General features: G+C 35.9%; 1 protein-coding gene across 1 annotated transcript; it reads right to left on the bottom strand.

The window, feature by feature from the left end:
- Positions 1-22397: 22397 nt before the first annotated feature.
- Positions 22398-24513, bottom strand: LOC149579886 (transcription factor MYB14-like). The gene is made up of 3 exons (XM_089812578.1): positions 24381-24513; positions 23842-23971; positions 22398-23212 (listed from the first exon to the last, which is right to left on the bottom strand). The coding sequence occupies exons 1-3, from the start codon at positions 24511-24513 to the stop codon at positions 22546-22548; spliced, it is 930 nt and encodes a 309-aa protein (XP_089668704.1). The 3' UTR covers positions 22398-22545.
- Between the last annotated feature and the right edge of the window lie 310 nt (positions 24514-24823).

Below are 24823 nucleotides of genomic sequence, written 5' to 3'. Positions count from 1 at the left end.
CCACAATAGAAGAAATGGTGAAGGCCCAAATATTTTTTGATTCTTTAAAGCAATAATTTGTTACCATTAACAATGATGTTGAATATGTGCTAAAAAGATAAAGGGATATTTTACAATTCAATTGGCCAGATGATACATTATTTGACAAATGGATGGCAGATATGGCTCCTGTTGAGTAGTTTGATGAAGATGAAGATGATAGTGATGAAATGCAAGGTGAGGAGATCCAGATCACTGACCTTGTCACTACTCATACCCAACCAGAAGAAGAAGACAAGGATAATCTGTTACCTTTAGTTATAGACCCAGGACCACAGGATGCTGATACAACTAAAGAAAGGGAAAAGGTAGAGGTTATTTCCCCCATGCAGGATAAAGATGGTGAAAGCCCACAGGTGGAGGTTGAAGTGCCATCATTAGAAAAAACTTCATCATTGGCTAATTTGGCTGCTGCATACAAGGAAGGATCAGAATAGCAACCAACTTAGCAAGACAGGAGCGTGTAACAGAAGGGCCCACAAAAGGAATGTCTAATGTAAAACTTTTGTTGTTACTCACATTCTTGTCATCTTGTTACGAGTATATGTAAGTGTCTTTTAAAGGAAACCTATCATTTTTTTCTTTATCCTGAAGCTTGTTGCATCTCGCACTATTTAAGTGAGATCCCAAGGCTAAAGAAGGGACTGAATTCTATTTTTCTAATTGATATACTTAGTCTGTCTTTGGTCCAAATTTTGAAGGCAAGTTTATGATGTATTTTCTTTGTCAATTCTCTGAGAATACATGAATATATAATGAGTTGTGTTTCTTTCTAAAGGTCATTCTGAGTCTATTGTAAAGGATATACCATTTTCAAAGAAGATGAATACAAATTGTGAACTATCCCCATATTATTCTTTATGAATCTCGTCTCCTTTCAATTACTTGGTTGTCTTGATATTGTATAAGTAAAGGCTTGTGCAATTGAATGCAATCTAGTTAGGTTGTATATCTATTTATCATTGCTATTAATTCAATGGATTAAATAAAATCTTTGATGAATATGATAAGGTTTCTTTAGTAGTGGAAAGGGTTTTTGAATGATGAATTCTAATAAGAATTGCTGATAGAATTTGTTGTAAGGCAACAAATTAGATCTGAGAACTTGCTATAGACTTTGAACCCCAATGGATTAGGCACTGATCAAGTTGATACAATTGAAGAAGAAATATATCATAAATGATTATCAAAATACAACATCAAATCAAATTTTACTTTTATTTCCTGTAGATCTTCAAAGTTGGCTAGCACTTGTCTGCATGGAATGTTTTAGCTTCAGTTAGCCACTATTGTTAAGAACATCTATAGATGTATAGAAGAATTCTTGGACATATCTATTTTATGGGATGTGTTTATCAAGTTAGTGAGAATCATGCATATGTTTGATGATCTTGAAATGAGAATCAGAATGAAACTAAGAATAATCCTCATATAGTTGTTCTAATTTTCAATCATCCCTGGGTACACCCACCCTAGTTTTGCAGAGCCAAAAGAGTAGAAAATCATCTGTGGTTTTGTTGAAGTTGGGTCCAAATACTTTACATATGCAATTGTTAATAAGAATAGGCTAGTCTTTAGATTGTGTATGTACTGTCATTCTGGTATTAAGCATTTTGTTGCTTAGTAGTTTTAGTACATTTTAAAAAACCAACACTAAAATTCTTCTAGAATGCATAGAATTTAGCAACATGATAAGTCATACAACCAAGCACATGTCTACTAGATATGGGTTATCCTTCATTAAGCATGGGAGTAAGTGCGATGATGTCAGGATCAGCCTGCAATGGTGTAGCATGAAAAATAATGTTGTAGACAACATGTGCTAAAATGGGAGTGTGAATAACTATGTTGTTTACATGACAACTCAATGAAGGATAAAAACTATAGTGTTGTAAAGACCAGTGTTGAATTAGAGTTGCATACTTCTGTGTTTTCAACATGACAACTCATGAGAGTACACAAAATCCTATGTGCCTCACCTAAATAACTATTAAAATAATGTAATATAATAAAATAATGCATTAACCTAAGTAAACTTAAGTAAAGTGTAAATAGAAAATACTTATTTATAGCAATACCCCCCTTTAAGTGAAACTTAGGGGAATGCACTTAAGCTCACAAAATCTAGGATGAAATGCATAATGGGTTCTGACTACTAGGCCATTTTAGGTACCCATGTACATAATGAAATGCAATCTCTCATAAAGCAAAGAAAGATAGAAAACCTCATGGGAAAAACTATCTCCCAAAAAGAGAAATGAAAAAACTAGAGAGGAAAAGGTACCCCCCATAAGAGAGAAGAAGAAGAGAGACAAGGTAGTCTCTCCCCCAAATGAAGAGTGTCAATCAGTGATTGTTGCCCTGATGTAGAAGCTGATCCAAGACTATAAAATAACATTCCTACCCATTGGAAGAAACAATACCCTAGGAAAAATTGAGATGCTTCCACTGTGTGTGGAAAGAATCCCAATGATGACTGATGTCTCTAAAAGCTGTTCAACTATCCCTGTGAAGGATGAATGTAGAACCTATCCCAAAGAACATACTACCTCCTTAGATGATAAAGGGACCTCCTACAACTACTATACATAAGTACCCACAATCACATCAACTTGTGAAGATCGATTATGTACAGAATGAACATGAGGGTTGGAGTGAGAGCTCATAATAATTGAAAAAGGATCTTCTCCATCAATGATGTCCTCCAAATATACAATGTGTGACTCCATAAACAAACCTGAAATGTCTTCTATGTAGTCATCCTCTGGTACTGGAGCTGGAAGAGTAGGTGTACCTTTCTTTGTTGGACTTATCACTGTGGCAATATATGCATGTGGATTATACAAATGTTGTGACCTCTTGCTACAACTATCATTAGAACCCCATGTATTTGAATCTATTGAAGCACTATCATTGGTGTCACTATCAATTTCCACAAGGTATAATGTGTTGAGAGGATTAGAGAATAAGCTGGGTGAACTTTCCTCAAAGTGTATATCCTTCTCCACAAAGATCTAATGTTTCTTAGGATCCATGAGTTTGTATGGCTTCACACTATCTTCATATCCAATAAAAGTACAAGGCCAAGGTGGTGGTGCCTTGCATCCCTTGGAACATATGTTTCCCTATGCTAGACAACCAAAGACTCTAAAGTGTGTCACAATTGGTTTTCTACCACACCATGCCTCAAAAGGAGTCTTGCCATGTAAGGCAAGATGAGGAGACCTATTAAATATGTCATTGGTACTATTGATTGCTTTGACTTCAAGTGATAGATCTAGAGACTTGGCTTGTATCATGCAACTTTCCATAGACTTAAGAGTTTGAATCCTCAATGTTGCAACATCTATCTTATGCAAATTGAATGCTAGTGGATTGTGAAGATAAATACCCTTATATTTGCAAAATTCTTTAAGTCTTTTGTTCACATATCTACTTTCATTGTCCATCTATAGAACTTTTATGGCTTTCCTTGATTTCTATTCAAAATGAGTCTTGAAGGCTAGAAACTTATCCAACACTTCATTCTTGTGATAAAGAAAGTAGACCCAATTATACCTTGAAAATTCATTAATGAAATTAAATATGTAGCAACCCTGGTTGATTGATGTCATTGCAAAAAGACCTAGTAGTACCACTGAACCAACTAAATAACAACTAGTGCTCTTGAAGACTTCCCTTTATGTACCTTCTCCTCTAGATACATATCCACTAAACCTGTTGAACATTCACCTATGGAAAAGTTGATTGTAGATAGACCTTTGACCATTTTTTTTGAGAAAAGTTACCGAAGATAGCAGAAGGCAAGATGACCAAACTACTCATGCCATAATTGGATTTGGGAATTAGAGTGTGTTAACAAGGCTTGTGAAGGAGACTTGGGCACAAAGTGAGAGAAACAATACAACCTTTTGTCATGATTAACTTTCCCCACTACAACCACTGAGTCATCTTTTAGACTATGCACCTTTACTAAGTCAAGAAGGAACTCAACTTTATGACCATCTCCAAGGTGAGTGATTTGGTAAATTGAGAAGAGATTAGAACTTAGGTTTGGAACATAGACAACATCTTTAAACTCTCCATTTTCCATCTCCATATTTCCTTTCCCTTCAACTTAAATTTTTGTATCATCTCCCGCAAAGATGTGTAGTACCTTTGATTCCTTCAATGAAGAAAAATATGCTTTTGAAGATCCCATATGATATGAGGCACCTAAGTCAACAATCCATTTTGTTGAAGAATTTGTATTTGCCATGAGTTCTTGCCCTTTTCCCTTTGAATCTAAAGAAGATCCTTTCTCCTTGTAAGCATTAAGTAGTGGAACATTATTTTTCTTGATGATGTTGGTCAACTCATCAATCCTTTTATGATAACACTCATGTTCTTCATGACCCAATTTCTCGCAATAAGCACATTGTTTCTTATCGTTATTATTATCCCCCTTCTTGTTTGAATTTGAGAAAGACTTGCCTTCTTGATTAGATTGTGGTGTTGTCTTTTTTGCATCCTCCAATTTGTTATTCTTACCCTTTCTTTTATTTGAAGATTGTCTAGTTGAATGGTGAAAACCCTCATTATTGGCCACCACTACATTAGACTATGGAAAATTGAGAATCCCCATTGATTTCAACTTCTTTTCTTCTTTATCCAATAGATCAGCATAATCATCATAAGATACTTTCTGATAGGTAGACCTTAATGTAGTCTTGGGGGTGTTATAAATAGAAAAAAATTTGGAATACTCAGATGGCAACTTATTATGTATGAGATAGATTAACATGTCATCTTTAATAGGACTCCCAAAATCAGTAAGCTTTGTCCTTAGTTCATTCACCTTAATGATGAAATCCTATATGGAATCAAATGACTTAGGATCTAAGGAGACAAGCTCATCTTCAATTTTGAAAATATCCTCTTCAGACACTTTCCCATATAGGTTTTGGAGGGTATCCAAAGCTTCCTTGGATGTATGAGTCTTTTGGATCTAATATATGATCTTGTCATCAACCCCCAAACAAATATCACCTAGAGATTTCCTATCCATTTTTTACCAATCAATGATTTCACTGGTAGATACTTGATCACCTATTGGTTTAGGAAGGGTACCATCTACATATTGAGAAACTCCTTCATGCATTAAATGACATCACATTTTAATGGACCATGTAGCATAGTTATGTGGAGTTAATTTTGGAAACTTAAAATTTTCCATGATGTAGAAAATGAAAGAAAACTATAGAAAAAGAGGGACACAACACCAAGAACACCCCCCCTTTTCACTAATCAAGAAATCCACCCCCCCCCCGCTCCCCCAAAAAAAAAAAAAAATGATGCTTTGGGAACTTTACATATAGTGTGATTAGAATGACCACTTGTCAATTTTGGTATTAGTGGACTTCTATTTTTTCTTTTTACAACCTCCTTATGGAGTTCAAAACTGGAACATTACAATGTATCTCAAATATACAACAATTCTAAAGAGATATCAAAGTATTCCAATGTAGAAAAGGACCTAATTTTGGAAGTGACACTTTTTTCCATACAACCCTAGAATTTCATTGTGGATCTAGGAAGTAGATGAAAAATAATGCACTTTCAAAAAAATGAAACTTATTTTCATGTCAAGATGAGCCTGTATAGAGCTTTTCAAGTTGCAAAATGTAGGGTTGGATACGTATAGTTGCCAAAAGATGCAATTTTTGACAAATCTATGCACCAAATTAGAAAAAAGCTACACCACTAAAAAGTTTAGAAAATTCCACCCAATTTCTAAAAAATTGCACCTAATTTGGAGTTTGGATGACTAAGATATGACTTCTCAAAGTTTGATTGCAAAATAAAAAATCAATCTAGAGAGGGGTTTGTTGGTGTAAATAAATATTTACTTATTACACTTACTTAAGTTTTACTTAGGTTAATGTATTATTTTATTATTATTTTAGGTGAGACACTTAGGAGTTTGTGAACTCTCATTGAGTTACACAACTCTAATTATGCGCATGGTGTCTACAACATAGGATTATGCATCATTCACTGAGTTGTCATGATGACAACACAATTATCAACACTCTTCATTTAGCACATTTTGTCTACTCCACTAATTTGCATGCTACACCATTGTAGGCTTATCCCCACATCATCGCACTTAATCCCATGCTTAATGGAGGATAACCCATATTTGGTGGAAATGTGCCTAGTTGTATGACATATCATGATGCTAACTTATATGAATTCTAGAAGCTCTCTTGAGGCCTTTATATTCAGGCACTCCTAGTGTACTCTCAAGTAGTTATTGAATGAATATCATCATTCTGATCATACTATGTCTATTTTGGTCTACTGTGTGCTTGTGTTGAGTTCTTTAGTTCTTGGGTGAATTGTGGCCTAAGCCAAATTCTTACATGGTATCAAAGCTAAGGGAAATTCTCATGACATAGTCCTTCAAGACCATTTATGCTTCAACACCTCGATATGAATCTGGAGGATCCACAGAAATTGGGAGCAGCTAAAGCTAGATCTGACCTCTCTATTGCATCCGAAGTGTCGATTCGGTGAAGATCGCCTATAAACTTGCCTATATTGGGTGAAACTTGATTGTGAGGCAAAAATTTTTTTTGCAAATTGGATCCCGGAGGCCCTGATTTGCAATTCGGGTATGATTGTTTCATTGATCTGATTATTGTATTTCAGATCTGCAATTTTTTTTTCTTCACCTTATTTGTATTTTTGAAATTATTTTTTTGAATTAATTAGCAAATTAATTAGTAGAGACTAATTTTTTTTTTGCTGAACTAGGCAGTGATACCCTATCTCGGCCCTCTATATATCTAGTGGATTTTTATATTAATTTCACAAGGTTTTGTACTAATTCTGTGGGTTAATAAATCTGCAGGCTGCCCGCTCAAGAATTCGATGACCATACCAATTTCCACCAAAACCCAGCAACAACTTTACTTAGTCTGGCCCTGATCTAAATTCGGTAGCTCTCACCAAACCTTCTGGCAGACATTCTTTACTTAGAAATTAGTGGCAGTTTGTATTTATCCAGTGCTTAACGCGTTGAACCAATGAATGTGGCATTAAAGTGTCAACCTTTTGCAATCACTGCTCATGACCCCTGGTCAGCGACGAGAAAAAAAGGAAACACCGTCAACTGAAGATTCTGGTATCCCTACACTAGGAGACACATGGTGCGACCTCCAGGTAGCTAGATGTCACAGGCGTTTACCACACAATACCCCGCCTAGTGCCACATCATCTCTTGCAACATTAACATGCGGCCAAAGTCTGAAGCCGCCTTGGTCCACATGGATAGTACCAACGAAGCACCTAGAATCTACCTCAGCCCATGTAAGCAGTACAATTACCAGTGAGTGGACAACTTTGTCATTTTCCAGTCAGCACTGATCTATCATCCACATTAGCATCAATGTAGATCGTCCCTATCAGCAGACACGTGGAATTTTTGTACCATTCCATATAGTATGGAATGCCACGCCATCTGCCACATCATCAGGGGCCAAAATTTTCACTGATGTCACCATTTTATGATCTTAAATCTTACGCCCATCTGGACATCATTTTTGGGCCCAATTCAACAACTGGGATGTCCGTATGACTGTCAAATTTAACCTCATGTTTCACTAATGCATCCCCTCTCCAAATTGATTTTGGTTTTTGCAGTCCAACTTCAAGAGGTCATAACTCACATATCCAGACTCCAAATCAGGTACAATTTTTTTTGAAATTGGGTAAAATTTTCTAAATTTTTTAGTGCTATAGCTAGTTTCTAGTTTTGGAACATGGATTGTTCAAAAATTGCATTTTTTGGCAACTGTATCTAGATAATCCTCCGTTTTGCAACTTCAAATGCTCTGTACAGGTACATCTAGAGTTAGGTTCTATTTTTTTTGAAAGTGCATATTTTTTTGTCTAATTTCCAGATCTGCCATCTATTTTTAGTGTTTTGTGGATGAAATTGTTACTTTCAGTGATAGGGCCTTTCTTTGCTTTGTAATGCTTTAGAATTGTAGCACTTTGTAAAGTTTTAGATTTGTACTCCATATAGAAGTTGTAACAAGAAAAATCAAAAATCCACGAAGGCCAAAATTGGCAAGTGGCCCATTGTAATCACACTACTGATAAAGTGCCCAAAGCATCTTTTTTTGAGGGGGTTTCTTGATTTAGTGAAAAGGGGGGGTGTTCTTGGTGTTGTGTTCTCTCTTTTCTGCACATTTCTTTCATTTTCTACATTATGGGAAACTTTAAGTTTCCTAAATTAACTCCTCATAACTATGCTTTGTGGTCAATCAAAATGTTGTATAACTTAATGCATAATGGAGTTTCACAATATGTAGATGGTACTCTTCCTAAACTAGTAGGTGGTAATGTATCAACAAATGAAATTTCAGATTGGGTAGCCATGGATAGGAAAGCCCTAGGTGATATATGTTTGGGGGTAGATGATAAAATCATGTATCAAATCAAGAAATATACTACATCCAAGGAAGCTTAGGATACCCTCGAAAGCCTTTATGGTAAAGTCTCTAAAGAGGACGTGTTTAAGATTGAAGATGAGCTTGTTTCCTTAGATCCTAAGTCATATGACTCAATACAAGACTTCATCATTAAGGTGAATGAATTAAGGACAAAGCTTACTGATTGTGGGAACTCTATAAAAGATGACAGACTGATCTATCTTATCCATAACAAGCTGCCATTAGAATATTCCACATTTTTATCTTTTTTAACACCTCAAAGACTACCTTAGGGTCTACCTATAGTAAATTCACTTTTGATGAATATGCTAAACTGTTGGATGATGAAGAAAATAAGTTGAAATCAATGGGGATTCTCAAATCACCTCAGTCCAAAGCATTGGTGGCCAATGAGGGTTCTCAACATTCAGCTGGACAATCTTCAAATAAAGGAAAGGGTAAGAAGAAATGGAAGAAGGAAAAATTTGAGGATGTAGAAAAGACAACACCTCAATCCAATCAACAAGGCAAGTCCTTGAATTCCAACAAGAAAGGGGACAATAATAAGGAGAATAAGAAGTGTGCTTATTGCAAGAAATTGGGTCATGAAGAGCATGAGTGTTATCTTAAAAAGATTGATGAATTGACCAACATCATGAAGAAACATAATGTTCCATTGCCCAATGCTTACAAGGAGAAAGGATCATCTTTAGATTCTAAGGGCAAAGGGCAAGCATTCATGGAAAATGCAAACTCTTCAAAAGAATGGATATTTGACTCAGGTGCCTCATATCATATGGGTTCTTCAAGAGAGAAATTTTCTTCATTGACTCACTCAAAGGTACCGCACATCTTCACAAGGAATGATAGAAAATTGGAGAGTTTCAAGAGGTTCTCTATGTTCCAAACCTAAGTTCAAATCTCCTATCAATCTACCAAGTCACTCACTTTGGAGATGGACATAGAGTTGAGTTCCTTCCTGACTCAGTTCAAGTGCATAGTCTCAAAGATGATTCCTTGGTTGGAGTGGGGAAAGTGAATGATCACAAGAGGTTGTACTCTTTCTCTCATTTTGTACCCAAGTCTTCTTCAAAGGTCTTGTTATCACAATCAAATTCAAACATGCAATTATGGCATGAGCGGTATGGTCATCTTGACTAACGCTACCTTCAACAACTTTGCATATACCACATGATGAAAGATCTACCTCAAATCAACTTTTCTAAAGGTGAATTATCAATAGATTCAATGGATATGCATCTAGAGGGGAAGTTACAAAGAGGGAAGTCTTCTAGAGCAACAAGTGTTCTCCAAATGGTTCACATGGTATAAGCAGGTCCTTTTGCATTCAGCCAGGGTCACTACATACTTACCTTAGTTGATGACTTTTCAAGGTTCACTTGGGTCTACTTTCTACATAGTAAGAATGAAGTGTTGGACAAGTTTCTAGACTTCAAGGCTCATGTAGAATGGAAATCTAGGAAAGCCATCAAAGTAATCCACATGGATAATGGAAACATGGATGTGAATAGAAGACTTAGGGATTTTAACAGACATGAGGGCATTGATCTTTAGACTCCTTCAGCATTCAGTCCACATAAGATAGATGTTGTAGCTTAGAGGATTAGAACTCTTAAGTCTATGGCAAGTTGCATGATTCATGCCAAGTCTCTTGATCCATCATTAGAAGTCAAAGCAATCTCTAGTGCCACTCACATTCTTAATCGTTATCCTCATCCATCCTTAGATGGAAAAACTCCTTTTGAGGCAAGGTGCGGTTAAAAAACCTATTGCGACACACTTTCCAGTCTTCGATTGTCCTGCATGGGAAAAGATATCTTCCAAGGGATGCAAGGCACAACCATCTTGCCCTTGTACCTTCATTGGTTATGAAGACAGTGTGAAGGCATATAGTCTTCTAGATGCTAAGATACATCAATTTTTTGTGGAGAAGGATGCATACTTTAAGGAAAGTTATCCAAGCTTCTCCTCTACTCCTCTTCACACATCATAAAGTGTGGATACTAATAGTCATTCCAGTGATAGTGCTTCAATAGATTCAGATAAGTGGAGTTCTATCGATAGTTAAAGTGAGAGGTCACTTCATCAGTTTGGTCTGTATGCATACATCGCCATAGTGATAGGTCCAGAACAACAGGGTACATCCAGTCTTCTAGATATAGGTTCAGTGACAGATTTGGGGGACAGAATTGATGATCAACCTCTTCTTCTTGATGCAGAAGTTCCTTCTTTAGTTGTCACAAGGGTTTGAAACTCTCTTGTTCATTCGCTACATGATCAATCATCACAAGTTGATGTGATTGTGGATACTTACATATGATCAACAATTGCAGTAGGGTTCTTCATCAGTTGCAAAGACAGATAGTTCTTTGAGACAAGTTCTTTAGCTAGATGAGTAGGTTTCAGAGACATCACTTATCCATGGGATGCTTTCCACACACAGAAAAAGTGTCTCATGTGTACCCTTGGTGTTGTTTCTTCCTAAGGGGAGGAACACCATTCTCCAGTCTTGGATCAACTTCTTCATTGGAGCAGTCACTATTCGACATTCTTCTTTGGGGGGAGGAGCCTATCCTATCTCTCTTCCTCTTCTCATCATTCTCTTATGTATATATTGGATGTATGTCATAATGGAGGGGGTCTTGATTACTCCATCCATCCATGCATCCCTATTTATCTCTCTTTTTGGGGTAGGGTTTTTCCCATGAGGTTTTCCCTCTTTCCCCGCTTTATGGGAGATTGCATATTATTATGTATATGGGTACCTTACATGGCCTAGTAGCCGGGACCCATATTGCTTTTCATCCTAGATTTCATAAGCTTAAGGGCATTCTTCTAAGTTGCACTTAAGGGGGGGTGTTGGTGTAAATAAGTATTTACTTATTACACTTACTTAAGTTTTACTTAGGTTAATGTATTATTTTATTATTATTTTAGGTGAGACACTTAGGAGTTTGTGAATTCTCATTGAGTTACACAACTCTAATTATGCACATGGTGTCTACAACATAGGAGTATTCATCATTCACTGAGTTGTCATGATGACAACATAATTATCAGTACTCCTCATTTAGCACATGTTGTCTAGTCCACTGATTTGGGTGCTACACCATTGTAGGCTTATCCCCACATCATCGCACTTAATCCCATGCTTAATGGAGGATAACCCATATCTGGTGGACATGTGCCTAGTTGTATGACATATCATGATGCTAACTTTTATGAATTCTAGAAGCTCTCTTGAGGCCTTTATATTCAAGCACTCCTAGTGTACTCTCAAGCAGTTATTGAATGAATATCATCATTCTGATCATACTCTGTCTATTTTGGTCTACTGTGTGCTTGTGTTGAGTTCTTTAGTTCTTGGGTGAATTTTGGCCTAAATAAGTATTTACTTATTACACTTACCTAAGTTTTACTTAGGTTAATGCATTATTTAATTATTTTGTATTATTTTATTATTATTTTAGGTGAGACACTTAGGAGTTTGCAAACTCTCATTGAGTTACACAACTCTAATTATGCACATGGTGTCTACAACATAGGAGTATGCATCATTCACTGAGTTGTCATGATGACAACATAGTTATTAGCACTTCTCATTTAGCACATGTTGTCTACTCCACTGATTTGCATGCTACACCATTGTAGGCTTATCCCCACCTCATCATACTTAATCTCGTGCTTAATGGAGGATAACCCATATCTGGTGGACATGTGCCTGGTTGTATGACATATCATGATGCTAACTTCTATGCATTCTAGAAGCTCTCTTGAGGCTTTTATATTCAGGCACTCCTAGTGTACTCTCAAGTAGTTATTGAATGAATATCGTCATTATGATCATTCTCTGTCTATTTTGGTCTACTATGTGCTTGTGTTGAGTTCTTTAGTTCTTGGGTGAATTCTTGCCTAAGCCAAATTCTTACAGGGTTGCATCAGTAAAAGATGGGGTTAAATTTGATGGTCATATAGTGGTCATAGTAGTTCAAATTTTTCCCTAATTAATGGTCAAATGGCCATCAAATTTAGGCTCAAGAAATGATGACATCAGTGTACCTTTGCCCTATAATGATGTGAGCACTGATGTGTCCTGTATGGATGATGATGCTAGTAGTATGGATTTGTATGGATGGGTACAGAAAAAAATGACATATTTGGTATGATCATCAGCTAACTAGGCTACAAATGTGGAGCACTAACTGTGTTCCTACAGACATGGCAAATGTTGATATGTGGTTGAATATTATTCGCCTTGTGCCTGTAGGCTAACAGGAATGATGCAATCTATGTGGCACAATGCTATGGGGTAAATGGAACATTGTACTAATGATATATCTACATATTTGATTATGACATATGTGAGATAGGTTGGCTTGACCTGATGATGTGTCATGACTTGGATGAAAGAGCAAGTCGACGTGGCAGATGCCTATCTTGCTTACATTGGCTCTTACTTGTAGGTTCTGGTAAGAAAGATGCCATCAAAGAATTAGTAATGATTATCCTAGATGCAAAAAATATGGTTATGTGGGCTACCGGAGACTACATGATGTCGATGGGGAGCCTACTTCAATGGATGGGCAAAAATTTGTTTGACGTACCAAAAAGATCTAATGTTGCCACCAAAATTTGATTTATCAACTTCTGACAATGTGAGTATTATCCCACATTTTTTGTATGAGTTGGTTATGCCCAATTTAAAAATAGAAAACTATCAATGTAAAATAAACAACCGTGTCAGAGGTTGTTGTGGCCAGTCCTTGCTCTGTTTGTTAGATTTGGAGACTTGGATAGATTTGTAACCAAGGTGTTACCAGTTAGATGCCAAATTTAGTGTTCAAGCCCACCAATTAAATATGCCACAAAATATTCATCCCAAATTGTAGGGTCAGGGTGTCACTACTCAGTTCTACAAAAAAAAATTCTCTACTAGATCAACTGGGTTGAAATTTTTTTTGAGAATTTTCACAAAAAAATGTAGAAAATAGCAGATAACAAAATTATAGATATGATAAATAAATAAATTGATCAATTAAATGACCATACCTAGTTTGCAAATTAGTGCCTTCAAGTGCCAGTTTGCAAAAATAGTTTGTCTCATGATCAACTTTAGCCCAGAATAGGAAAATGTATAGCTGATCCTCACTGAATCAACATTTTGGACATAAAGGAGAGGTCTGATTTGGCTCTAGATGCTCCCAATTTCTACAAATTCTCTAGATTTAGGTCAAGGTGTTGAAGCATGAATGGTCTCAAATAGCTATGTGTAGAGAATCTCCCCTCATGCTCTAATACCATGTAAGAATTTTTCTTTAGGAAGAATTCACCCAAGACCAAACAATTCAAACACAAGCACAATAGTAGACCAAAGAGAGTATGATCATAATGATAATGTATTCATTCAATATTCAATATGAAAGTACACTAGGAGTACCTATATATAAAAGCCTCTAGAATGCTTCGAGAATGTATTGAAGTCAACAACATGATAAGTCACAAAACTAGGCACAAATCTACTAGATATGAGTTATCCTCTATTAAGCATGGGAGTAAGTGCGATGATGTGAGGATAAGCCCACAATGGTGTAGCATGAAAAATAATGTTGTATACAATATGTGCTAAAATCAGAGTGCAAATAGCTATGTTGTCTACATGACAACTCAGTGAATGATGCAAACACTAGTCTTGTAGACACCATGTGTTGAATTAGAGTTGTGTACTTCTATGTTTTCAATATGAAAACTCATGAGAGTACACAAAATCCTAAGTTTCTTGCCTAAATAAACAATAAAATAGTGTAATATAATAAAATAATGCATTAACCTAAGTAAACTTAACTAAAGTGTAAATAGTAAATACTTATTTACACCAACAATAATTATTAAGACAAATGTTTAATATGTTATGCTTGTTAGGGGAATTAAGGCCTAATAGTCAAGGTTAAGAGCTTCATTTCTCCTCGGTAAGAAAATTCTCCTTGCCTACATTAAATGGATCAACTAATTTTATTTTCCCTTCATCCTCAATATCTTGAGATCTAATTTGATTTATGGGTTTCCTACCTCTTTTCTTCAATGTTGTGACCAAATTAGGTGAGGTTAAAGCCTTCTTTGATTATTCACTACCTCTAAGATTATCCTCTTCATTCATTTAGATTAAATCATTCCTTAGATCATCACCAATATATTTGTCACGTCCTAGTCTATAATTTTTTGTATTGACATTTCCTTGTGAGCATTTATACCCTCCTTAATAGCATCCTTAATTAATGTATTGATAAAAACTAATGCAAGTTTATCACAAAGGACCTCATTGTTAGATTATGGTGACTAATGAGGAAAGTACTGTACATACTTCATAAATAGTGGTTGATATGGTAGACAACATATTATGGTCGACATATGGCTGACATGTTGTAACCCTAAAATGAATAAAATACTTGTATAACAAGGTTTAGGGTTAGGTATTTTCATTATGTTCTGATGCAAAATTGGTTCTTGCGGCGATATTGAGCTGTAAGGGATTACGGATTGTAATTAGGTTGTAATCACTGGATTGTAATAAGATCAGACTTGTTGTTTGGTGGATGTAGCCCAAGGATTGGGTGAACCACGTTAAATCTTGGTGCCTTGTGTTTATTTCTGTGTGATCTATTATTTTTTGTTATTGGTTATATTTGCATGTAGTTTTCATTTCTGTCCATGGTTTATCCTAACAAGTGGTATCAGAGCAAGGTTTTCTTTCAGTTATCCTCTGGAGGAAAGTCTCACAGTTGAATGGGAGTCTCACAGTTGAGTGGGAGCAATGGCAGATGAGGGTAAGCTGAGGGTTGACAGGTTTAATGGGCAGAACTTTCTGTTATGGAAGATGCAAATGGAAGACTATCTATATCAGAAGGATTTATGGAAGCTATTGGAAGGCAAAGCCAAGAATTAGGGAACTATGTAAGAGGCTGAATGGGATCTTTTGGACAGAAAGGCACTCAGAAGAACTTGGTTATGCCTAGCACCATCGGTGGCATTTAATATTACAAAAGCAAAGGCAACAAAAGATTTGATGAAAACCCTAGAGACACTATATGAAAAGCCCTCCACTTCAAACAAGGTATTTCTCATGAAACATTTATTTAATATGAAAATGGTAGAAGGTGGATCTGTTGTAGATCATTTAAATGAGTTTAACACTATTACTAGTGAATTATCTTCTGTGGGTATCAATTTTGATGAAGAAATTAGGGCTCTCTTGATTTTGTGTTCTTTGCCTGAAAGCTGGAATGGCTTGGTAATGGCTGTGAGTAATTCTGTTCTTGGATCTAGTACCCTAAAATATAATGATGTGATTGGTGTTATTTTAAGTGAGGAAACTCGTAGAAAATCCTTAGGTGGATGTACATCAGGAAGTGCTTTGAATGCACAAAGCAGGGGCAGAAGAACTGAGAGAGGAAATAACTCTGGAAATCGTGCGAAATCAAGAGGAAAGTCAAAGGGGAAGAGGTCTCAATCGAGAGGACCAAACGGCTATTGGTACTGTGGCAAACCGGGTCATAAAAAGAAAGATTGCTGGAATTGAAAGAAAAATGAAGGAGATAAATCAGATGGAGACAAGGAGGCAAATGTGGTAAGTAACAAATCTGAAGAGGATGCTTTGCTTTTGTCTTTAGAAAGTGTTGATGATTCATGGGTTTTAGATTCTGGTGCTTCATTTCATGCTACACCTCATAGAGGTTATTTCATTTATTATGTTCGAGGGGATTTTGGGCTTGTTTATTTGGGGGATAATGAACCCCATCAAATTGTTGAAAAGGGAAAAATTAAGATTAAGTTGTAGAATGGGAATCATTGGCTACTACATGAGGTAAGACATGTTCCAAGACTAAGTAAGAATTTAATTTCAGCAGGGCAACTCGGTGATGAGGGTTGTTTAGTTACTTTTAATGATAAAAATTGGAAGGTTTCAAAAGGTTCCCTTGTATTAGCAAAAGGTGTGAAAGTAGGCACCTTATATCTTTGTACAAGTCATATTGTTCCTTCTACTTTGATTATTTCAGAGAAAAATGAATGTTCAGGAACAATTGTTGCAGTTGAGCAGGGAGAACAAATAACTGCTATAGATTCTGATACAGTGTTGTGGCACAATAGACTTGGGCACATGAGTGAGAAAGGTATGAAAGTAATTCATTCAAAGAAAGTTTTACCAGGTCTAAAATGCGTGAATATGGATTTCTGTGAAAGTTGTGTGTATGGAAAACAAAAGAGAGTGAGTTTTGTAAAGACTGGGAAGGAAAAAAAAAAGGAGAAATTAGAGCTTGTGCATACAGATGTATGGGGACTAGCTTACGTATCTTCCCTTGGTGGATCTCATTATTATGTTACATTTATTGATGACGCAACTAGAAAAGTATGGGCTTATTTCCTTAGATAGAAATTTGATGTATTTCAAACTTATAAGAAATGGAAATGCTTGGTTGAAAATGAGATTGGTAAGAAATTAAAATGTCTCAGATCTGATAATGGTGGTGAGTATTGCAGTCATGAATTTGAAGATTATTGCTCCACTAATGGTATTTGTAGACAGAAAACAGTTCCAAGGACTCCACAGGAAAATGGACTAGTTGAACGCATGAACAGGACTATAATGGAGCGTGCAAGGAGCATGAGGTTGCATGCTGGGTTGCCCTTACACATATGGGTAGAGGCTGTCAATACTGCAATATATTTGATTAATAGAGGTCCCTCTACTCCTTTGGGCTGTTGTATTCCAGAGGAAGCATGGACTGGTAAGAAGGTGAGTTATTCTTTTCTCAAGACCTTCGGTTGTGAAGCTTTTGCTCATATAGACTCTGAAAATAGAACCAAGCTAGAAGCTAAATCAAAGAAATGTGTCTTTGTTGGATATGGCATTAATGAATTTGGTTATAGGCTTTGGGATTTTGAAAATCATAAAATTATAAGAAGCCAAGATGTCATATTCAATGAAAAAGTGTTGTACAAAGATCTTTTGCAGCAACATGAGAAGAAAGAAGATGATTATGTAGTGCTAGATAATACTCCAAAAGTTATGTTCCAGCCATTGCTCATGATGTGCAACAACCACAACAACAAATACCACACACACCAGTGAATGTTAGACAATCAACGAGGCAAATTAGACCTCCAAAAAGGTTTTCTCCCTTTGTGTATTCTATTTTACTTACTGATGTTTGTGAACCTAAAAGTTATGATGAAGCTATGCAGGTGGATACTAAGATTCAGTGGGAGTCTGCAATGAAAGATGAAATGGACTCTTTGGTGAAAAATAAGACATGGGATTTGTGCAAGTTGCCTGTAGGTAAAAAGGTTTTACAGAATAAATGGGTTTACAGGTTGAAAGAAGAGGAAGGAGGTAAGAAAAGATTTAAGGCCAGGTTATTTGTAAAAGGATTTGCACAGAAAAAGGGAATTGATTTTGATGAGATATTTTCTCCTATTGTTCAAATGACTTCTATTTGTACTATTATAAGTCTTGTGGCTACTAAAGATTTGCATTTAGAGCAGCTAGATGTTAAAACAACCTTTCTTCATGGTGATTTGGATGAAGAAATATATATGGCTTAGCCACATGGTTTTGAGGTCAAAGGTAAGGAGAATTTAGTGTGCAAATTGAAGAAAAGTTTATATGGCTTGAAGCAAGCACGTCAGCAATGGTATCTGAAATTTGACAGTTTTATGCATGAGCATGGATATAACAGGTGTCATTCAGATTACTATGTTTATTTTAAGAGGTTGGATGATGATAGCTACATTATTTTATGTTTATATGTTGATGATATGCTTGTAGCTGGGTCTAACATGGATCCTATTAAGGTGCTAGAATGCCAATTAGCACATGCATTTGTTATGAAGGATATGGGGCAGCAAAAAACATCTTTGGTATGAAGATTTGTAGAGATAGGAAGAACAGAACCTTGACGCTATCTCAGGCTGATTATGTTGAGAAGTTGTTGCAACATTTCTCTATGGAGAATGCTAAAGTTGTCAGCACACCTTTACCTAGTCATTTGAAATTGACTAAGGAGATGTGTCCCAAGACACAGGAAGAGGAGGATAAGATGTCCAAGGTACCCTATGCTTCAGCTATAGGAAGCTTGATGTATGCTATGGTATGCACTAGGCTAGATATTGCACATGCAGTGGGAGTCATTAGCAGGTATATGAGTCATCCAGGATTTCAGCATTGGACTGTTGTCAAGTGGATTCTCAGATATTTGAGAGGAACATCCAATACATGTCTACACTTTGGGGGCTCTACTACTGATTTACAGGGCAATGTTGACTCAGATTTGGCTAGGGATATTGATACTAGGCGGAGTACTACAGGTTATGTCTTTACTGTTGGTGGGGCAGTGGTGAGCTAGGTTTCTAGGTTATAGAAGATTAATGCTCTCTATCCACTTTAGAGGCAGAGTATGTTGCTTCTACAGAGGAAGCCAAGGAGATGATATGGCTTCAATTCTTCTCGAAAAAATTGGGACATTCTTAGAAGGATAATTATTTGTTCACCAATAGTCAGAGTGTCATTCATCTTGCAAAGAATTCAGCTCTGCATTCTAAGACCAAACACATACAGTTGTGGTACCATTTCATTCGGTCAGTTTTGGAGGATGGACAGTTAAAGCTAGAGAAGATACATACCAATGACAATCCAGCAGATATGTTGACAAAGGTTGTAACATGAGAGAAGTTGAACTCCTCTTCAGCTTCAGTTGCTCTTTTAGACTAAACATGTATAAAAGAACAGCAGAGTCCAAGGTGGTTTGATCCAGTGGGAGCCCCATGTGGTAGTGGTATTGGTACAGGATCAGTCTCCAAGTGAGAGATTGCTGTTTATTGTGGAGCCTGATCAGTCCCTAAGTGGGAGATTATTAGATTATGGTGCCTGATCAGGAAAGTACTATCAATTTTTTTTTTGGGTTGTGGCCGACATGGTAGCCGACATATTATGGCCGACATGTTGTAACCTTAAAATGAATAAAATACTTATATAAAAGGGTTTAGAGTTAGGTATTTTCATTATGTTGTGATGCAAAATTGGTTCTTGTAGCAGTATTGAGCTATAAGGGATTACAGATTGTAATTAGGTTGTAATCACTAGATTGTAATAAGATCAGACTTGTTTTTTGGTGGATGTAGCCTAGGGATTGGGTGAACCACGTTAAATCTTGGTGCCTTGTGTTTATTTCTATGTGATCTATTATTTTTTGTTATTGGTTATATTTGCCTGTAGTTTTTATTTCTGTCAGTGGTTTATCCTAACACTCTTTTCCTGCATAACTCAATCCATAACTAGAGGCCTTCTCATTTCTAGAGGATTTGTGTTCCCCCTAAGAAGAAAACCCATGAAGAGCCTCTATTGGAGAAGTAGGGGTGTTCTACAAAATTATCACTTGGGGCTAAGGAGACATGGCCCTGATCAACTCTCAATGACCCTCCTCAATAATACAACTCATAGATGGTTTTGGTTTTTGAAGTTATCTACAGGGATTAATTATGGAAGTCACTTGTGGGAATGGAAGAGGTTGAAGGGTCGATCTCTAGCACCTCCTAGGTAATAACAAGTCACCTTTCCTTCATATTAGATTTAAAGAATGACTTTGGGTATTATTAATTTGAGGGGGATTTTTGTTAGAAATGATACAACCTCCCACTTGGGAATTGAAGGAAATATTAATATTCTAGTTATGAGAAGGAGACTTTGGGAGCTCATTTCATATACTAGGGCCTTCCACAAATTCTCTTTCTTCTATCAGGGGTTCTTGGGGAAGATCTAGGGTTTTAGGACAATGACTCCTAAAAGAAGATAAACTAGCTCCCTTAGACATAAAGCCACCAAATAGATCTATTTGAGTTAAATCTTGTGTTTAGTTGTAGGAAGTACATCTAGCAATGTGGGAAAGAAAACTTGTATTTAATTTTCTCTAAAACATTTTCACGTATAAATAATAAATTGGTTGATTAGAAATGATTTAGACATGAGTTAGAGATGATCCTTAAACATTTGCAAATTAACTTCTGAAAGCTTCATTTTTACCAAATTTTTAACATAAAAGAGAGAATGTTTTAACCTAAACCCCTATTAATCCGAAACGATTCTCCAATTTGCCATAAAAGTTTACTTTATAGGAGTTCTACATGGGCATTCTACATGAAGATTCATAATAAGAATTCATTTTAAAAGTTTAGTTTCATCAAAAGAATTTGCATTAAAATTAGGGACCAAACTAGTGAACTTCCAGAAATATGGGTTGCCCAGGTAACAATCTTTTGTTGAGCTCTACTAATTTACGATTTAGGGAGATAACATTATTATTAAGGTTGAGATACTTACTTTCTTGTCAAAGGTCACTTGCATCCAATCCTTCATATTAGAGGCCATGGGATTATCCTCACACCATTTTGCAAAAGGGACTTTGGATTTAAAATATTCCCATGTACCATCGGTCAGTTTATTGCCTATGATTAGTATTTAGAGTTTTGAGGCAGGTATCATGCAGATTTATGAATTGATTATGCCTTTTGGATTAACCCTAACTTGAGTATCATTTTCCTCTTAACTACATGATTTGGAGCTTTAAAAAAAAAAGTAGTTGTCAGAAGTGGAAGAAGGAAGAAGGTGCTGCCTCAGAATGACCCAAAGGAATAGCATTTGCCCCTATTGCCAGACGGGATATCTTAGTCGGCAAGATCCATAACATGTTTCCCTGAGAGATTCTCTCACTAGGGTTTACTGTATTCTTGTTCAGGTCATCTATTCCCCTCACCTCGCATTTTCCATAGCCAGATTTCCTACACTTGGGATTAGACAGAACATCCAAAGAATCCAGAAAACACTAGAACATTTGAGCTTAATATTCTATAAATCCTTTGTTGAGGCAGGGCAATCCTCTATTAGAAGAAAGAAGGGATTTTTATTTGGAGCTTAATTATCATTTTATTTTATCACGAAATTAATTGAAACCTTCAAATTTATTAAATTTAATCGAAATTTAGAATCAACTACCCTTCTTTGTAGCCTCGTTAATTTAATTATTACAAGTAAAATGAAGCAGTTTAGAGGTTGCCCTAATATACCATTGGAAAATGAAGCAAGCTTTTCAAGCCAATAAATGTTCAATACTTAGCATCCTCAAATTTGGTCAGAACTTACATTTTCACTTCCGCTGTAATGTCATAGTATATGTTTTTATATGTATACTTTCTTGCTCGCTCTGTCTCTCTATCCCTACACATCACAGTACATTGAAATTTGTTCCTTTTATTTCTCGCTTTAAACTATGGAAAAATGAATCGACAAACTTGTCTGTTAATACATCTGTGAAAGTCTTGCATTAAAAGCCAACTGAGCAAACCTGCAAAGCTCATCTCAACGACGTTTCCAAGAAACATTTTTGCTGTGCACTTTTATGCTCATTATTTTTTCAAATTGTAATTCTAGCGCGACCCATATTTACACAGTCTGAACTAAACAGCTGATTTTTAATACATATTGTGTTTGAATAATAAGTGTTTTTCATAATCATTAATAAAGATTAGACCTCCACTAAAAATAGAAAGGAAAAGGGTTTACCTTTCTGTCAAATTCTTCGATGGAAAAATGTACATGCAGAGTGCCACTTTCCACATTAGTCCAACTTACTCTATTATGATTTTACAGCGAGAATCTAGTGGAAGGTGAAATGACTTTCAACGGAAATGTTTGAAAGTAATGTATACATTACAAAAGACAAATTATCGTACAACCAGTAACTGTTCTTTACTGTGAGAAGCCAAAATGTCTAATCCACACGAGAACATACTCAAAGTTTCAGTAAACCACCATTAAATGCACGAGGAAAACATACATGACTTACTAAAGAAGCAAACATGCATTAAACAATAAACTACATTTTCTAGTCCTGCATTGCTAAAGATGCAGTGACATTAATATGGACTCCTAGGACAAGCCTTTGAAATATCAAAAGAGAGCTTATTCTTTGTTTGACCATTGGATGTAGTTTAACCAGTCAGAAAAAGAGAGAGGTGGGACACAATATTCATTTCTGGGTTGTACTGTGGAATTCAGCAACATATTTTGGGCATGAGGAAATGCTTCGACCTGCAATCCATATTCATTGTTAGGTATCTGAACATGGGGCTGAACTGTTGAAACCAAATTGTCGAATTGCACAATGTTTTTCTCTCCTGTTGAGTTGAAGCAGTGGTTTATGTTCCCTGACGCTGAACTACCATTGTAACACACTGAAGTATCATAGGCCGGTGGAAAAGCATTGTGTGTAGAAAATAGGTTATTTTCGTAAGGCCAGCATTCCTTATTCACATTGTCAATAACATTGTTGTAATTGATAATGGTAGCCTTATCATCACAACCATTTAAAATTGAAATGGATTGTATTATCTCTTGAGTATGGTATAGTTTAGGGTTAGAATCCTCTCCCTCCTGCAATACTGTTCTATTGTGAATGCACTGAATGTTGCCAGTTTCATCGCCATTTTTCTTAGCACAGATTGCCTCTTTCTGCGCTTTACGATTGGTGACTTTGGTGACATTGAACCTTTTGCTCAAATGGGTGTTCCAGTAATTCTTAACTTCGTTATCAGTTCTTCCTGGAATTCGTCCTGCTATAAGCGACCACCTGTAAAATATCCGACAGTTCAAGCATCATACACTAAGATTTGATTCATAATCTTAAAATGGTAACTTATTTTTCCAAACTTAAATATATCAGTTTTAAGCATAATGTAAAGATATTCCTCATCCAAATCTTCTCTGAAAACTTGATTACTTAAGGATTTTGTAAAGTTTGTGTAAATCAGAACCCAACAGAAAACAACATTCATAGTACCGAACAACAGGAAGGGTCAAGATGGTAGATTCTCCAAACATTCTATCCTATTGAACATACTATTCTATTCTCGAAACAATTTATAATGTTTTGGAATATCTGAAAACTACATAAATATACAAATAACCTTATAGAAATTTAAGATTTTATCAACATATTCTACTCATCCACCGTGTCGAAAAACCTGACCAAATAGTCTACTCCCGAGAGCTGTAATGTACCATTTTTTTTCAGGTTGCGTAACTTAAGTTTTGAAAATTTCAAGCATAAATTACTATCACATGCACACTTCAAATTATTAAAGCATCATTGTATTCCTTCTTAAGTTTAAAATCCGATTTCCTCTTGACTATTACTTCATTTGAAACATAATCAATCAGATAAATTACAGTATGCAGATTTAGATACGATTTTGAAACCTATTGCCAAGCAACTTGTGGAGTCTTATAATCATCTCCTCTTCGTCTGATGAAATATGGCCGCGTTTGACATTTGGGCGAAGATAATTCATCCAACGTAACCTGCATCCCTTTCCACAGCGTGACAAACCTTCACATACACAGTATGGAAAAATCAATCACAGTGCTTGAAGATTGTTAATAGCTTATCATTACCTTGTTATTGTTTTTACAGTTTGAATCACGCTTCATAATCCTTTGTGATTTGACTGACATATCATCTATTATATTCAAAACATAACATTGGTTCTACACAAATATATTAGTAATATTAGACTGTGAAATCGCATGCTTAAGATTACTATTTTTAATACAAAGAGAATACTCATTCAACTAGTATAGAATATGCAAAACCCATATCAACAATGTATAAAACAAGCAGATTACTTATTCAACTAGTGTAGAATACTTATTCAAGGAGAATAAGTGTTCAACTACTATAGAATAATTGTTCAAGGATAATACTTATTCAACTAGTAATACAAAAAAAAAATTCTTACCTGCTTTGAGAGGAAGGGTGCGCCAATTGCCTTCTCCATGGGCTTGGATATATTTTATCAGAAGGAAATCTTCCTCGGGTGTCCACGGTCCTCTTTTCATCCCCACATAAGAACAACATTGTGTTTTCCCCATCTTCTTCTCAGTTTATGAATGCCTAGTAATCTATTTCATTTTCCTTTTATAACCACAAAAAAGACTTCCGACCTTCTCAACTTGTGTAATCTTTCGTGTTAGATGAGGAAAAAAACAAAACAAATCTAAAAATCAAGTTGCTAATGGTCTAGTCAGTCCGACAAGATTTCTCACTGACCTGCAAAAGCTTGTTAGTCTGTCTGACTGTGTCTTACGTTTGATATGCTGTAGCATTACTTTAATACTGCATGGATTCCTATATGCCTGATTTGTCACTTTTCTTCACTAATAATAATCAGTTAAAGTGAAA

This window comes from Cupressus sempervirens, chromosome 1, assembly GCF_028749045.1.
Source record: "Cupressus sempervirens isolate cs-2001-9-10 chromosome 1, ASM2874904v1, whole genome shotgun sequence".
NCBI lineage: Eukaryota > Viridiplantae > Streptophyta > Pinopsida > Cupressales > Cupressaceae > Cupressus > Cupressus sempervirens.
The sequence above is the reverse complement of the archived record's forward strand: the minus strand, read 5'-3'. Positions and strand labels throughout refer to the sequence as shown.